This window comes from Caenorhabditis remanei, chromosome IV, assembly GCF_010183535.1.
Source record: "Caenorhabditis remanei strain PX506 chromosome IV, whole genome shotgun sequence".
NCBI classification, from domain to species: Eukaryota; Metazoa; Nematoda; class Chromadorea; order Rhabditida; family Rhabditidae; genus Caenorhabditis; species Caenorhabditis remanei.
Genome location: NC_071331.1, coordinates 23,973,751 through 23,990,923, shown reverse-complemented (window position 1 = coordinate 23,990,923; position 17,173 = coordinate 23,973,751). Strand labels below are relative to the sequence as shown.

At 37.3% G+C, this 17,173-nt stretch overlaps 6 protein-coding genes across 6 annotated transcripts; 2 read left to right on the top strand and 4 right to left on the bottom strand.

Annotated features, from left to right (window-relative positions):
• Positions 1-1,161: 1,161 nt before the first annotated feature.
• On the bottom strand, positions 1,162-1,815 carry GCK72_016020 (uncharacterized protein; the record flags this gene model as incomplete). Its single annotated transcript, XM_053731265.1, has 2 exons — positions 1,162-1,285; positions 1,331-1,815. The coding sequence occupies 2 exons, from the start codon at positions 1,813-1,815 to the stop codon at positions 1,162-1,164; spliced, it is 609 nt and encodes a 202-aa protein (XP_053586037.1).
• Positions 1,816-7,639: 5,824 nt separating this feature from the next.
• Positions 7,640-8,966, bottom strand: GCK72_016019 (uncharacterized protein; the record flags this gene model as incomplete). The annotated part of the gene is made up of 5 exons (XM_053731264.1): positions 7,640-7,822; positions 7,868-8,029; positions 8,077-8,326; positions 8,371-8,671; positions 8,717-8,966. The coding sequence occupies 5 exons, from the start codon at positions 8,964-8,966 to the stop codon at positions 7,640-7,642; spliced, it is 1,146 nt and encodes a 381-aa protein (XP_053586036.1).
• A 354-nt stretch (positions 8,967-9,320) lies between these two features.
• GCK72_016018 (uncharacterized protein) lies at positions 9,321-9,746 on the top strand (the record flags this gene model as incomplete). Its single annotated transcript, XM_053731263.1, has 1 exon — positions 9,321-9,746. The coding sequence occupies one exon, from the start codon at positions 9,321-9,323 to the stop codon at positions 9,744-9,746; it is 426 nt and encodes a 141-aa protein (XP_053586035.1).
• A 1,668-nt stretch (positions 9,747-11,414) lies between these two features.
• Positions 11,415-12,078, top strand: GCK72_016017 (uncharacterized protein; the record flags this gene model as incomplete). The annotated part of the gene is made up of 4 exons (XM_003092432.2): positions 11,415-11,576; positions 11,620-11,711; positions 11,770-11,941; positions 11,986-12,078. The coding sequence occupies 4 exons, from the start codon at positions 11,415-11,417 to the stop codon at positions 12,076-12,078; spliced, it is 519 nt and encodes a 172-aa protein (XP_003092480.2).
• Positions 12,079-12,481: 403 nt separating this feature from the next.
• GCK72_016016 (uncharacterized protein) lies at positions 12,482-13,650 on the bottom strand (the record flags this gene model as incomplete). The annotated part of the gene is made up of 4 exons (XM_053731262.1): positions 12,482-12,580; positions 12,632-12,776; positions 13,340-13,431; positions 13,480-13,650. The coding sequence occupies 4 exons, from the start codon at positions 13,648-13,650 to the stop codon at positions 12,482-12,484; spliced, it is 507 nt and encodes a 168-aa protein (XP_053586034.1).
• A 646-nt stretch (positions 13,651-14,296) lies between these two features.
• Positions 14,297-15,641, bottom strand: GCK72_016015 (uncharacterized protein; the record flags this gene model as incomplete). Its single annotated transcript, XM_003092426.2, has 3 exons — positions 14,297-14,378; positions 14,458-14,762; positions 15,492-15,641. The coding sequence occupies 3 exons, from the start codon at positions 15,639-15,641 to the stop codon at positions 14,297-14,299; spliced, it is 537 nt and encodes a 178-aa protein (XP_003092474.2).
• Positions 15,642-17,173: the final 1,532 nt, after the last annotated feature.

The following is a 17,173-nucleotide window of genomic DNA, read 5'->3' as shown; positions in this document are numbered from 1 at the left end:
TTTGCAACTCAAAACAGCACGCAAAAAGACATAGACCCCCGATATTTTTCCGCAATTGTAAGGGTAAGGGGAGGGATGGTCCGGTTTTTTGGCACTCGGTGAGATAGAGTGTGTAAAGACAACACACCCCGGTTTTTTGACGACGCGAATAGCGGCTAGTAGTATGGAGAGATGAGAGTCGGGGCGGGGGGGTCCCCTAGCAGCTGTTCGCCACCCCACAACCCAGCGGAAGAATATCGGGGCACCCTCCTCTTTTTACACACTCTCTCGTCACCCCAGCGGAAAAAAACGGGACCACCCTCCTCCCCACCCAAAGCGGCGGCCCCCACTAGCGGAAAAAAAACCGGGGGGGGGGGGGGGGGGGGGGGGGGGTTTCCCGCCGTCTCGCCTATCTCTCCATACTACTAGCCGCTATTCGCGTCGTCAAAAAACCGGGGTGTGTTGTCTTTACACACTCTATCTCACCGAGTGCCAAAAAACCGGACCATCCCTCCCCTTACCCTTACAATTGCGGAAAAATATCGGGGGTCTATGTCTTTTTGCGTGCTGTTTTGAGTTGCAAAAATGAGTATTCATGACAAAAACTCATAAATTGAATGACTTTTTCAATGAAAGGTATTTCTAAATACAAATATTTTGCTAAATTAATGTTGAAACATAGGTTTCGTGTGTTCTCTACAAAGCTTATTATATCGCAATGCAGCTATTTGACTTTGCACCTATTTGAGTTACTTTTCCTCTTATTTTCTTCAAAAATTCCCCTTTTTGTCTTTAACAATCTCCGAAAGTGCACACAAATTATGACTATAATCATTTATTGGAGTTATATGTTATAATTATGCCGACGAATAATGCATATGGGTTAGAAGACACTGTCTTTTGATAAAGTATGCATATGTTTCAAACCCATTTGGTTCAAAGACCTGTCAGTTCTTTTGTTTTTGATGACTTTGTGGTAAAGACCGCATGTTTATAGATGTTTCTTTCAACTTCACATTATGTATAGTTCTTTATTCAACACAGTTTTAGGCACTATAAAAAAGTTGTGTAACTGATATTGTTGCATTTTTCGTGTAAAATTGATACATTATTAACAAGTAGGAGTAAGCACACAAAACATATACATAAAGATCAATTATTCATCAATTTGGGAATAGCATATCACTTGTTAGGACGTAGAATTTTTTGAGCGCCAGAAATATCCTGTGAAGGTATTGACCATCTCATGCCGCTGTCTCGTTTCTTCTGAGCACGAACCTCTCTATCGTTTTGCATAGCTTCAGGTCTGTAAAAAACCAATATATTTTCTGACTAAAACAAGTGTAGTTACCTTGGAACTCTGACGATGAACAGCTCTGACACAGGATAAGCAGCCCCACATCCGTTGATCACTACATACTGGTTGTCATCAATGTTATAGCACCATTTAGCAGCAAAATACTGGCAAAGGTTAAGATTCCCTTGGCCACATTGAACTTCAGTCGGTCGTAAAGGAGTGACGTAGCACCCTACCAATACTTCACCAGCTCGGCTGTAAAACACGGCTTGGTCAGCAGTCATTCGATCCAAACATTCGCGAATATAATCCAAATCTGTTCGGCGTTTGAAGTCCGGACATAAAGGAGAATATCCAACTTTCTTCAAAGCACAAGACAGTTGGTGAATTTCTTTGTATGTTGATTGCTTGAATTCGCGAAAACGGTCTTCAATCTCTTGATGATTGCATGGTTTTGAGTTATCCTCTTTCTTAGTTGGCAAGTACATATCTGCTTTGTCCAAGTCCTCACACATATCAAAATCTTCACAGGAATCCATAATGATGACACGACGAGAGCGTAGGAAATAGATCACCAATCACGATGACGTTAAAAATACGGAATGGCACAGAATAGTCCCTGAGTATCTGTATGTGAAAGAGTGAGAGACGCAGAGAAAGTTCATAGGTCACAAAAAGCCTTCTCCTTTCTGGAAATTCTCGCTTACCTATTTAGTTCTATTCTGTACACATATATTTCTTCAAGGATACATAGTGTTGGTTGCATATCTTGTACCTGAAATAGATTATCAAACCATCATTGAAAAACTACACCTTAGTGTTTTTTGTTGATAGAATTGAAGAATGTAGTATGCTGATGCTCTGTAGGTATATGTCCATGAAAAATGTTGTATACCATGACCACCTAATGTAAAGAAAATATGAACATAGATAAAAACGGTAGCAAATATAAGTAGTTATTGATAAAAATATGAAGCTTATACGTCTGAACTTAGGCATTTGTTGATGAACAAACACTAAACATCTTCCTCGGAAAACATCCCTAGACGCAAAAATGCGCGCCCGTATCATTAGCTTTCTTTGCATTACGCGGTAATATGGTGACAAGTACTTCGAAATATGAATAAGTTAGTGTGTATCACGGTAAATATTGTTAATAAGAAACGTTGCCACCATATTGAAGCTCGAGTATCATCTCAAAAGATTGAAAAACCATAATCCTATAGAGAAAAAAAGTGTAGACATACGCAAAAATATGCCGGTATGCATGAAGAATATGTAGGTATACACGAAAAAGTGTAGGTGTATATGTAAAAACTAGAAGACATACACGAAAAAAGTTGTATTCATACATAAAAATGTGTGCATACACAAAAAATATGTAGTTATACATGAAAAATGTAGGCGTATATGAAAAAACTAGAAGACATACACGAAAAATTTGTAGGCACATGTAAAAACGTGTGTATGCGCACGAAAATATATGTGCATTTACGAAAAATCTGTGGTAATACTTGAAAAAAGTGCAGAAATAAACGAAACATCTGTAGGAATACATGAAAAATATGTGTATGCGCACGAAAAAAGTGTAGACGTGTAGGCAAAGATGCGTAGACATACATACAAAGTAGTCTGAAACGTGTGTCCACGTATGAAAATAAAGTAAAAAAGTTATGTATATGGATTGAAATATAGTGATAATGTGCGCATATACATCAAAATATCGTGAAAATGTGTGTGCATACACCAAAAATAATGTAGAAAGTGTGCATATACACCTAAAACATTGTGATAGGGTGTGCATATACACCAAAATATCTTGAAAACATGTGTATATACACAGAAATATTGCAAACATCTGTGCGTATACCCCAGAATAATGTTGAAATGTATGTATATACAACTAAAATATTGTGAAAATGGGTGCATATACACCAAAGTATTGCGAAAATCTACGCATATGGATCAAAATATTTTAAAAATCTGTGCGTATGTATCAAAATATTGTGAAAATGGGTGTATATACACTAAAGTATTGTGAAAATCTGTGCGTATACACTAAAATAATGCAAGCAATGTACGCATATACATTAAACAATTGTGAAAATGTCTGCATATGCACTGAAATATTGTGAAAACGTGTGCGTATACACCGAAATATATCAAAAACGTGTGCATATACACCAAAATATTGTAAAAGTGCTTGTATATGGATCAAAATATAGACCTGTATGTATGAAAATGCTATTAAAACGAGTATTTGTTCAGAATAAATTACTAAGAACGTTGATATATGCATACAATTGTCGTGAAATCAGACATGTCCACATGAAAAATTGACTAAAAAGCTTTGAAAACCTGATAAAAGTGCTGTTTTTTTCTCAATTTTTGTAAGATTTCACACTGATTTCTGTCAAAACATTTTTGTGCATAGATTGTGTCTCTGCAAAATTTTTGTTTTGAGATTGTGCATAGATTGTTTTTCAATATATTTTTTGTGCAAAGATTGTGCAAAGATTGTGCGTAGATTGTGCAGATTGTGTATGAAATGTGTACAAATGTTTTGTCTCTACAATATTTATTTACAATGTTAGAAAGGATAATCATTAATTAATTGTATATCTCCTGATATTTGTCCGAATGGTGCTACAACACCATCAACGTAGTGTCCCTTGTCCATTCGAGGGTTAAGAGTCTTCTTCAATCTGAAGGTCCAAAGGCCATCTAATGCATTATCTCCTCTTTTGAACGTTAACATCTCGCCTTCCATGGGAGTTGCTACGCCATCTCGAATGAATGCATTCATCTGAAAAGAATACGTTTGCCAAAGCATAACAGAACTGATACCTACACTTTTTTTCATAGTGTCAAAGTTGATACTTCCAGTGTTGCCACTGTTCAAACACATTCCTTTTGCTTTTACTGTATAGTTGTAGTTGCCGTCCTTGTCTCTTATCTTCAATGCATAAACCTTTGGAGCCATTGCTACGGCTTCAACCAACTCATTCCCTGGTGGAATTTCGTTCGTTAAGTAGCCTAAATTATCTCCCTTGAGGTCCCCAAGAGGGTCACTGTCTTTCTTCTGTTTGAAAATCACAGAGTCAGTGTCTAAAAAATAATAGTTGTATTTGTGTTACATTTACTCACATACCGCAATAAATCATATTCTCGATTCCAACTCTCTCTATAGCTTCAGTGAGTCTTAACCTGGCCGCACATGTTGTGATCGCCGCGATAGCAAGATTTGTGAATGGTGATGTTTTGAGAAAGTCTTTCTTGGGTCTTCTTGAGATGAAATGCTTGTGTTCGCCATAAGGAAGTAGTCCAGTTGGTTCAAAGTTGGGATCGTTGAAAAAATTGGTCATTGCAAGTCCATCACTGTTGTAGATGAGTCTTGTCTCAACTTTCATTGGGTTTTGTGCAAATTTTCCTGAAGAAGGAACAACATTAGAAGACAATAGATTTCTACTTACCCCAGGCGGAATTGAGAAATATTTTGCACAGGCTTCGCAGTGCTTTGTTTTTTATGATCTTCAAGGGATCCAGTTTGACTCCATCCATCTCCCATATTCTTGCGATGTATGCTTTCTTTTCCTCATCCGTCATATTTTCCTTTGGCCATCCACTACTTTCATGTTTCAATTTCAATAGAGGTCTGATGTAATCGGCAAAGAACCCTCCTTTGACCCAAGCCTCTTCTGGCCAATGCCAGATTTCATGGTACTTGAGCACCTTGTACCCTTTAGAAACGGCCTTGTTCAGCTCATCTGTGCACCATACTCCAGTCAAAAATCTTTCAGAGACCTTGGTATGTGTACATTTTCCTTCAATATTCTGATTATTCGCACAAGTTCTACAGAGAACAAACATGAGTTTCTTCATTATTTTCTGCGGTAAATACCCCATGGCTGCGTCTTGTGTGGGTAGTACATCACAAAACACAATTCCTATAATGTAAATGTTAGTAAGAATAGGAAAAATATGCATACCTTTAAGTTTTAATGGTTCATCAGTATTGGGAAAGTCCTTATCGACCACAATTGGGTTTCCTCGCGGGTAAGCTGTACCTCCTGCATTGAGATATGGGTATAAACTATTGAAATCATAATAATTTAGAAGTATGTCTTCAATCGCAACTGCCATTGATCGAAATGCCTGTGTTCTTCCTCCATACAATGCTTCGCGTGGTTTGAGTCTTTGATCGTACTTGTTCTGAAGAAAACTTTATGTTTAGCCTATTTGTTTGAAAACTTACTAGTTCAAAGAATTTTTGCATCTCTCTATCTTTTTCCATCTGCTCGTATATTTCACATTCCCAAACAGAATTTAGATTAAATCCCTCATTTAGAATATCTTCTTCTCTCTTCATTGTTTCCTTATACAAAGCTTCCATTGTCTTGTCGGGCCTCATTGGACATTTCTTGTCACGATCCGGATAACACTTTGGGCACCCGTGCCATACACATCCGTAAATCTGAAAAAATTACATGAAAATTAATATTATTCGATACAGAGAAAAAGGTTTCCTTCACCTCACTTGCTGTGAGGGTCAGTCTTCCTTGGGTCTGTGTGTGTTTGTGTGCGTGTAAATGAAATGGGTTTGTATCAAAAATGAAAATATACCTCAAAAACTTCATTTGTGGCCTCATTGAAAGCGTCAGCAAAGTAAGAATGTCCATTAGCTTCAATTTTGACTTCCCCTCCACGTAATTTGTACTTCAAATGTAGTGTTGGATCTATTTTCTCGAGCCATTGGATATACTTTAACGCTAACATTGAATTATTTCCTCCTCCATAGCCATTCTCGGGAATATATCCAACATCTCCTTTTTTAATGTATTCGTGCTTCAATACGAACATAACATAGGAAGCTATAGTACATCCATTGACAATTGGATTCCAACCATTGAAAGTCGATTCACACATCTGTAAAACAAAAATACTAACAGGTTGAAACAATTTACTTACCTCAATGAAAGACATCAATGTTAATGTAAGAATGCGAACATCAGATTGGCAATACTTTAGCAATTCATCATGTAACTTGAATCCATCATGGTAACGCTTTTCATACCAGTCATCAAATTCTTTCTTTGTAGAAGGGGCCATGAACTGTGGGCTGTAGTACTCCTTTGCTGGCAACGTTTTCAACTCTTTATCGTAATTGTCCGGATGGTTGTATAAGTGGGGAAAGAAACCTTTTGCCTCGCCCTCCAGGCCAAAAGCTCCAGGCATTTTTGCTAATCCCATTTGCAAGTATTGGAAAGAATCACGAAAATGCAGCTTTCTTTTCTCATATTCAAACTCTGCCGTTATGATTGTCATCCCATTCAGTAAAATTTTTGGTTCTTTTGCCTTTGTGCCTCCTTGTCTATCGAGCTCTGCTAACAACATAACATGGTCATACCTGAAAATATCTTGGAAGTTGAAAAAGTTAACTACTGAAACATACCTTCCACCATTATGTGCGATCACATATGCACCATTTGCCCGTGGGTTATGTAGTAGGAAATCTGCAAAACTGGCTAATGGAGAATCGTGTTTGTTGTTTTTGAAAGGTGGAAAATCCTTGTAGCTGTAGGTCCATGGTTGGAAACATAATTGACATCCTTCCTCTCCTCGACAATCACTGCAGATCATTCTTACACAAATAAAGTTGGGTTTGTGCTTGGGACCTCTTTCAATATGTCCTGGAAAAAGGAAAATGTATGCTTTGAATATTTACGTCCTTACCTTCGAATAATCCCGACTCTGCCACAATACATTCCATATCATACACGATAATAGCCCATTGTTTTTGGTTTTCTTGCTTCCTCAACTTTTCCATCTCGTCAGGGACGTGGTGAGCACAAGTATGACCCTTCAATGATTTCTCCCTGCATATAGGACAGTATGCTTTTGCGTCACATACGTGTGTTTCTCCACGAATCCTCTCTGATCTATCAATCAAATTGCACTTTTCGCATCTGTAAGACATTACTAATGTTTGTCTAATTGATTAGTTACCTGCTATATTTCTTGCAATGTGACAACCCCTTCTTTGATTGTGGAGTGAGATGGGCGTCGAAGCACATTCTACTTCGAAAGTAAATATTACAAAAGCTGCAATGAATGTTCTCATCTTCTTGTTTGCATCCCACGGTGCCACATCTTTTGCACTTGGCTTTACATTTTCGATAATGCTGGTTGTCGTCAAAAGTAGAGCATTGGAAACAAAACCTAATAATAAAAATATCTTATAACGATAAATTGATAACTTACCTTGATGCGTGTTTTCCTTTGGTGTGATTCACATGTTCATAATGTCCTTCATAATAAAATAATCCAATAAATCCTTTGCCATCGGGATTGAAGCGCTTTTCTTCAGTTGGGACGGCTTGATTTTTTGTTTGCAGTCCACAATATTATTTGATAGTTTGAAAGATAATTTGCAAGCTCTATAAGATCTTTTCGGCCGTGCTCCTCTTTGTTCACATCCATCCCTGCATCGGCCAAAAGCTGCTTGGCAAGCTTTCCTTGTGATTCACTTTTGAATTTTGGGGTTATCTGTAAAAAGCACATATTACGGACAATCAAAGAGTCTAAAAGTACCTCTGGTCTTACGAGGCTTCGATAAAATTTTTCCATTTTCTGCCTTTCGTCTCCGTTGGTCGTAGTTTCTATATCACTTTCCAGTTTTCCTAGTGCAAGTGCTTTTGGTAGACAGTGGCTCATCCCTGTGACCCTGCTGAGGCTAACACCGAAATGTTGTTTCTGTTATGAACAAATATTATAGTTTGACAAAAGCCAGTATGCCTTACCAATAGTGCTTTTCTTATTTTTTCAATTTTATCAGTTTTCCGAGTAGTCTGTGTTCCCCTGCCTCGTAGTTGTGATTGTTTATCCTTGAAAACGTTCATAGCAACAGTAAAACTTTCATCTAAGCGTAGCTCTTTATTAGATTGCATCTGCTTAGCAATTTCATTCATTATCACTCCTCCATCAGCCACTGCATACGTTTTGTGGGTTACAAAGAAACCGTCTCTATCGGTATACCCATCATGGTTCAGTCTGTAAACGTTCTTCTTATGATTTGAAATTATGATAAAGCTTACTGAAGCCAGTATTTGGTTGTTTTCAGATTTCCTCCTGCTTTTTTGAGCATTCTACGAATAAAAATGTCCAAGAGCTTGGCCACATGCTGATGGAGTATTTTGTTGTCTTTTACTTTATCAAGATTAACGAATTTCATTCTGACAGTGTCCGCAATCAGAAACTGGCTGTTGTGTCTTCGAAAATGTGGTTCATTAGAAGTTATAACATTTTCTGTGAAAAACTCTTCTTCCTCAGGTGTTGGAAAGGTCTCGCTTCTTTCAAAGTCTCGTAATTGCATTTTTCGCTGCGGTCCTCTGCCATCTAAAATGAATAATTGAAATTCTTTATGTTTTCATTATCACTCACGTCTTTGTGTCGAAACTATTCTGGCTGGCTTAGACTGTCTTTTCTTTTCTTCTGAAAATCCTTCTTGATTCTGAGCTGGACTTGTTGATGGTTTATATTTTCTCTTCATATCCGTTCTTGTGTGGTCTTTGGTCACTTCTTCTCCAAGAAATATACTTTCTGGTTTTTTCTTTTTCGTCTTTGGTTCAAGACTAGTTGGTGGAGGGGGTCCTCCTGGTGAATTGTGAGTGTTTAGCGTTTTGCGTTTCATAACTGAAAAAGAAAGGATGAAGAAGGATGAATAAACGGACGATACGAAACGAGAAAAGAAATGAGAAATGAGAGCTTAAAAATAGGTCACCATTTACCATGCGGTAAAAAGATGAGAATGAGCCACAGATTATGAATATCTCAAATCACTCTCTGCAAACGTCAGCTGTTACTTTTTGGTTGATGACGTCATCACTAACTTTTATTTTGTTTTCTTCGTCTCTCCTTTTCATACTCTCTCATTCTATGGTTTTAACCGTCACGCAAAATTGTCATTCGTGATTTATTACGTGATAGTGGTAGGTGACCTGTTTCTGAGTTCTCTCTTTTCTATAATTGTTTTTCAGATTTTCTAATGCCTCCAAAATTATCCGGCAAACGTGGAAAACGATGTAATTGTATGGACCCTCTTCGTAATATTCGATCAAAATATACAAGTCAATGTAAGATGTTTCGTACTTTTCGTGAAATAAGATATCGTGGAGGTTTGGGCATAGAATGTGGACTCCTGCAGGATTCGGAAACTTTACGGTACAGAATTGCTGACCAATTGGCAAAAGATGAAGCAATTTTCTACTATAAGGACGGTCGAATTCTTGAATACTGTGAAGTGATTACAAAATGTCCAAGTGAAGTCCCCTCGATCCAAGACGGTGTTAACTTGCTTGAATTTTACAACAGCAGGCTCAAGGAGAATATTACTGATGAACAATTTGTTGTGATGGATAAGCAAAGGATATACTATCCTATTTCTGAACTGTTTATTGCCAAAGTTCCGTAAGTAATCATCGATATATTTGTTAACATTTCTTCAAATCTTTCAGAACACCGTGCTCCTCCTGTAAAAATTTTCCACACTCCACAACAACCATCTTTCCAAGACTATTTTTCCAAAACTATCTTTTCCCAAATCGAATGAAGCCGCGGATACCCGGAAAGTCTGAATAATAATATTCTATGATCATCTCTAATGTCTTTTTTTTTTTTTTTTTTTGTATATACAATATTTAAAAACGGTAAAATGTTGAGAATTAATGAAAAACAATAAAGTTTTAATCGCTAGCATTTGAATGTGACTCACAAACATGGAAGCGTCTTCTCTGTGGATGCGTCATACATATGTCAAATGAGAATTTTCAACCGGTGTATGAAAAAGATCCCCTTGTCTGAGAATAAACCACACTTACTTATGCCCTCGACTCGCACAATCCTTGCCTGGTTGTGTGAAGTGAGGAGTCTCTCACAATTTTAACAACATAGAAGATAAAACAAAAATTTTTTACCCATCAGGTTTTACATGATTGTGCCTTTCCTACAATCATCATCATCAGATCAAACATTGAGTGAAAATTGATAAAAAGCCTGGCCATGAACTTGACAAAACGTGTAAATTTGGAGATCTGTCCTATGTGCCTAGAACGCGCGAGAACCTCCCAAAAACATGGACTCTGTGGGCCTCACATTACCCACACTTGATGTTCACATGACGGAAAGTCAGGTCTACGGGCCACGGATCAAAGTTTCGTCTATCTAAGCAACCTTGAATCTGGCCCTAGATCTCACAGAAGAGAACCCCATGGTGAAATTAACTACATCTGAGGATAGGCTGGGCGGTGTGAATTTAACCATATGACCCAATAGCTAGAGCCAGCTGGCGCACCTTCGACGTCTTTTTGAGCTCCTATTCTGAGCCAGTGAGCGTGTGAGAATCTACTGAGCCTAGTATTTGATTGTAGGTGACTGGTCAACTCACAACATAATATCTCGTGGTAAAATTATCACCATTAGGAGTGTGGTTCAAATGCGGTTAATTTACCCATATGACCCTATAGTTTAGGTCCCCTGGAGCATCTTCGACACATTTTTGAGCTCTTTTTGCTCAAGCTCTGGTCAGCTCTCTGGCCAGTCTTCAATCTTGAGTCATACGCTAATGCCATCAGTCACAAAATCTCATGGTAAATTTGACGACATGGTGGTAAATTTCACCTACCAATCTACTAATGACTTGCCATTGGATCCAAACTTTTACCTCGTTTTTCTCGAATATCTGAAATCGAGGGCAAAAACTGAATATATATTTAGAATCAGCGTTTTCTCAGCTTTCCAACGATATCTCCAGACCGACTCGGCGACCATCCCTAGTCAGTGCAAAATTACTACGGAGTCTGCATTCTGACGTGAGAAAAAATGCCGGAACTTTTTTATTTCGACAATTAAATTGCGTTTTATGGGAATTACGTGTCGATACTCTGGAATTTTCGTACTCTGAAATTTTGTGATCTTCTAAACTTCTCTTATCTCTACTGACTAATTTTCGATGATTCTTCTACGTGCTAGATAAGCATAGTATTTGCAATAAAGCGACATCATTTTACTATAAAAAAAAGTCGTTAAAAAAGGGTACTATAAAAATGAAACCCAAAAGAGACTCATTACTCTCTGAAACAACATGACATGCCTCGACAACTTGCAAAAGAAATATCCAAACCTTTCTCTCATTCTTCTTGGAATTTCAATTGGAATAAGCGCTGCACTCGACATATCAGGAGTATTCACTAACAACTGGGTTTGCTTTGACGGACAATGTGGTGGCATAGTCCCATTTGATTCGGTTAGTTTAAGCCGGATTTAATTGATTAATTGACCAATTATAGTCGGGACCAGCGTGGCTGACGGCAGCCAGTTTTATGTTGTTCATATCGATTGGAGTTATGGTTGTCGTTATTGCTTTGTATTTTGTTTTAGTGTGAGTTGTTGGGAGTTCCTCAACGGATTAAAATCCTTAAAATCCCCTCTATTTTCAGAATCCAAGTCCTCAACCACGGTTATCACATCAATTTTCGCAAATGGTTTCTACTCCTTTTTATCATATCATCGCTCGCCCTTCTTCTAATTTTTAGTTCTTTCGCAGTTATTCAAGTGTCTCTTGATAACTTCAATTACAAGTATCTTTTATATTCACCTCAAAAACTCGACGTAAGCACCCATCAAGTGACTTGAATCTAAAACCGAAATTTCAGCTGGGTTGGTCGTGCGCGTTATCATATGTTGCGATAGTCCCACTCGGCTTGGTCTTATTCTGTATCCATCGTGTAGATCTGCAGTGTATTTAATGATTTCAAAGAAAACAATAATCGATTCACCGAATAAATAACGCTAATGATCATCATTAACTTTTCCGCCGACGAAAATTGAGGCAATCATATTTTTCTCCGGGAATCAATATACTTTTCTTCATTTGTTCTCAATTTTAAAATAAAAATGTCAAAAATTCCTTGTTTCGAATCGAAAAAAAATTTTTTGTCGAAAATGTCCTTAAGGAACTTTTTTGCTCAGTGGTCTTCCCACTAGGGCTTACAATGATTCATCTGATAACAGAGTATTGCATATGTACAATTAAAAGAGTTGTGTAACTAGTTGGTCGTGATTCGAAGCATGCTATCTTGGTCTAATGGTATTTTGTGGAGGCAAGGTATGATCTTCATTGAAATTGTACAGAAATGAAATGTTCAATGATCAAGTAGCTGTACACTGTCGTTTCACACGAATTCGGAAGAATTCGACCAGGAAGAGAGCACCTATCGCAATGCCTGTCAACCAATACGACCATCCCAGCTGAAATCTTGGTTTGAGATGAGATTCAAGTGACTCGATGTGGGTACTCACCTTTTCATTTGTGTAGTTAGAAAGAGCGCATGGGATAACTACGATAGGATTAATAATTAGAAGAACATTGAGCACAAATAAGATACCAATGAGTAATAGCCATTTGCGAACTGTGATGTGATAACCGCGGCGGCGAATTTCAATTCTGAAAAAAGAAAAAGTGTATGACGACTAGTCATAGGTTCATAGAAAGTTTATATCCGCCCTCCATTAAAGTAGATCAAATTTATGGCTATATTTTTGCAGTTGACAACTTTTTGATAGCTATTCACACTTTCGAGATATGCGCTTTTAAAGGAAGTAAAATCAAACCAGGTGGAGAAAAATGAGGTAATACTTTGAAGCCGTTTATCTCAAAACCTTTAAAAGCTATCAAAAAGTTTCTAACTGCAAAAATGTAGATCACGTCGCAAACTCTATTTTTGTAGTTGACAACTTTTCAATAGCTATTCACGCTTTTGAGATACGCGCCTTTAAAGAGGGCGTTTAGCTTCTCTGCGTCTCTCCACTTACTCTTTCTCTCTTCTACTCTATTTTTGAACGCGCATATCTCGAAAGCGTGAGGAGCTATCAAAAAGTAGTCAACAACAAAAATGGAGATCTAGTTCTGATCTACACGGTGAATACAAATTTGAAGCCGTTTGATAAAACATGAGTCCATGGGGGCTACTCAAAGTTGCCAGCCAGCCAAGTGAAAAAAAAACTCACATTACAACAATATATGTAGCAATCATGATAACCATAACTCCAACCGATATGAACAACATCCAACTGGATACAGCAAGCCAGGCAGGTTCCGTCTATAATTTGCTAATTGGTCAATTAAATCCGTATGTAAAACAACTAACCGAATCAAATGGCACTATGCCTGTACAATTTTTGCCAATTCGAATCCAGCAATTAGTGAATACTCCTGTTACGTCGAGTACAGCGGCTGCTCCAATTGAAATTCCCAAAAGAATAAGAGGAAGGTTTGGATGCTGTACATCAAAGAATGTCAAGACGTCGTCAAGTTTCATGTCGTTTCGTTTTTTTCAGACAGTAATTAGTTTTTGGGTTTCGGTTTTTATAATTGTTAAAATGATGATGTGTTTTATAACAAACACTGCACTTGCATTGTTTACAATCGTTATCTACCGAGAAGAATCATTGAATATTAGTCAGAGATAAGGAGAGTGTAGAAGATCACAACACTTCCTGAATATACATCATGTCAATTATTGTGAATAGTTTGATGTGTGTAACTCACTTGAATTGCATTATTATGAGCTTTAAAAATATGTTGGATGACTAGTCGTTAATGTACCGTGGGACAAAATGCCAAAGAACCCAAAAAATTGATTCAAATAAATTTTAATCAGAGTTTTAGTCATTTAAACCCAATAACCAACTTTCTAGCACATTTTCAGTCTGAAATACGGTAGTGACTCATCTGATAAGAAACTATTTCATATGTAAAATTAAAAACGTTGTGTAAACAATCGGTGATGGTGATTCGAATGGAGTTTGATACTATGAATAAATGATCCGGTTTTCAATTTTCTTTAAGCAAATTTTCAGCGTCTAGTAGAAAACAACTTTATTCACCATACTTTATATAATAATATAATGCTGAAACTGAAATTATTTTTTCAAAAATATTAAAATTTTTATTTCCATGCCTCTTCACTGCCTGAAATCGGCCTTTCTCTTGAACTTGCTCTTCCGATGGTTGTTACGCATGTGTTGCACCAAGTCGCCAGTTAGTCTGAATTAGTTTTTTTCTGTCGGGGTGTCTTAGGCCAGGGTGCAGTACCCAAAAAATAAAAATTCCAGCAAAAACCAACCTAAAAACCGCTCCACACACCGCACAGCAATTCTCATTGACCAATGAGCTGCCGAGAGCAGTGGCCACCAATGGATTGGACATCTGGAGCCCCTGCGATGCTCCAGATGTCTTAGATGACGTCGACGAGTTAGAAGATGTAGACGTCGAGGATGAAGACGTGGAAATCTTCAGATTCAGATTCTGCACCGCCTGTGGCGGTGGAGCGACGTGGCAGAGGGTGGTAAGGAATTGGCGACGCGCCAACTCCTCCATTTGACGTTGTTGTTGGAGGCGGAGCATGAGGGGAGCCAGTTGGAGGTAGTTCTGAAATGGGGAGGGAGACGTTTTGAAACTTTTTTTGAAACTGGAACGTTTTAGAACCTTAAATTGTTGAAACAAAGATTTGAAACTGGGAAACGTTATAAAACCTGAAAACGCCGGGCTAACGGGAAGGGAATTGGTGGGTCCTGGCTCTAAAGGGTCTGGTTTCAAAACAACCCGGATTTTTCGAAACTGCGACATTTCAAAACGGAAAAATGTTGAAATAAAGTTTCTGTTTCAGATTTTTCTCTTATTAAATGAGACTTTTCAGAAACTGATGCTTAACAAATTGTAAGAGATTCTGTGATTCAAGATTTTACCATTTGAAACCGGAACGTTTTAAAACTAGACATTTCAAAACCATTAAAAAGTTCTAAAACGTAGGGTCACTTTGTAACCGTTGTGAAAATTGAAAATGTGATAAGAATGGGTGGTTTCTAGTTGTAAAAAAAGTAACTCGGTTTCAAAATAACCCGGATTTTTGGAAACTGGGACGTTTTGAAACTAAACATTCCGAAACCAGTAAAAACCAACATCTGGTGGTTTCAAAGCGTCCCAGTTCCGAAATTACCGGTTTTTTTTGCTTGAAAGCTTTTTTGAAATCAAGACGGTTTGAAACCAGTTTCAAATCATCCGATTTTGAAACGTCTTAATATTTTAAAACTAAGACGTTCTAAAACCAAGACGTTTCAAAACTAGGACATTTCAAAACCAGTTCTAAACCGTACTCACCTGAAAGACCTCTGGAAACTGGAATTGAGTTGTTTTGGAGGTACAATCCAGTGGTTTCTCATCTGTCGTCTCCTCATCTTGAGTCTTTTGATCTTCTGGAACTGCCGGATTCCAGATTCGGAATTTTTTCGTTATTGGACCATCGGTCATTGTTAATTAGTTAATTTGGAGGGGAAAATCTGAAAATTAAATTGTTGAAAAAATTTGATAACAGTATAGAGGGCGGTAACAGGAGGAATAAGGAACGGAGTACTGTAAAAGCGCCATTTCGCAACAAGTAGACAGTTTCAAAACGTCCTAATTGAAAAACTGCCTTTATTTTAAGCCGGTTAGGAAGAGATGATGGAAACTTGGAAAGATCGAAAAAAGGATTTTAGGAAAACCGTGAAACTGCAATTTTTTTTCAATTTTGGTTTTTCTTGGTTCTGGAGCGTTTTGAAACCGGGACGCTATGAAACTATGTGTAAAGTTTAGAGATAAACCATAATTGTTCTGATTTCAAACTGTAGGACGTTTTGAAACCGGGACACTTTGAAACCGGACAAATAGGGATGTTTACATTACGGGAACTAGCGTCAAGTTGGTTTTCAAGAAGTCTTGAAACAGTAAAATATAGTTTTTGAACTAAAAGTTTTTTGCTATGTGTAAACTTAGTGGTTTTCATTAGCGATACAAAAATAGTAATGTTTCAAATATTTTTAGAAAGTTTTATGGTTTTCTATTTTTGTTTTCTGATATGTTTTTGATATATATATATATATATATATATATATATATAATGAAAACCAAAATTTTCCATTTTTCTGACTGTTGGACGTTTTGAAACCGGGACACTTTGCAACCGGACAAATAGAATAATTTTATGACGAGTCATTATACTGCCTTGTAACGAATTGGTTTTCGAAAAGTTTTGAAACAGCAAACATATTTGTTTGTTGGTTTTCTGATATATTTTTAGAACCAGGGCACATTTTGCTATGAGTATTCACAATCTCTGAAAAAGTTGGTTTTTCGGGGTCTGGTACGTTTTGAAATCGGGAAATTTCGAAACTGGTATGTTTCAAATCATTTCTTGGCTCTATTTCCAGAACGTCCTGATTTCAAAACGTCCACAGTTTCCAAAATTTGCAAAATCTAAACTGGTTTAAACATCGTTTCCAATTCACATATTAGGTCCCGGATGACAGTTTTATTTCGGATTCTACAGTAGCCCTATCTAGCCAGATTGTGACTACCGGCTGGTGACCAATAAAAAAGAAAAAAAACGGGGAGGAAATGAACAAAATTAACATATTTCTAGGGCGACAGGTGTTGAATGGAGAACAGGAATACGGTAGAAAAGAAATTAGGACGTTTTAAAACTGATCTTGGTTTCAAAACGTCCAAAAAATCAAAAAAATTTCTAAAGGAGTTTTTTTTTGAGAATACGATGCATAATCAAGTTTAGATTTAGCAAAACTTTGAAACAGTGGACGTTTTAAAACCGGGGAAATTTTGAAACTGGGCAAATAGGCTGCCTGTCCTCGTTTCAAAACGTACCAGAACCAGAAATTGGCAAAAATAGATTTTTCCAATAAGTTTTGGCTTTGAAACGTCTCGGTTTTGAAATATATCAGAAAACCAACGGAAAAATGTTTGCTGTTTCAAAACTTTTCAAAAACCAATTCGACACTAGTCCGCAT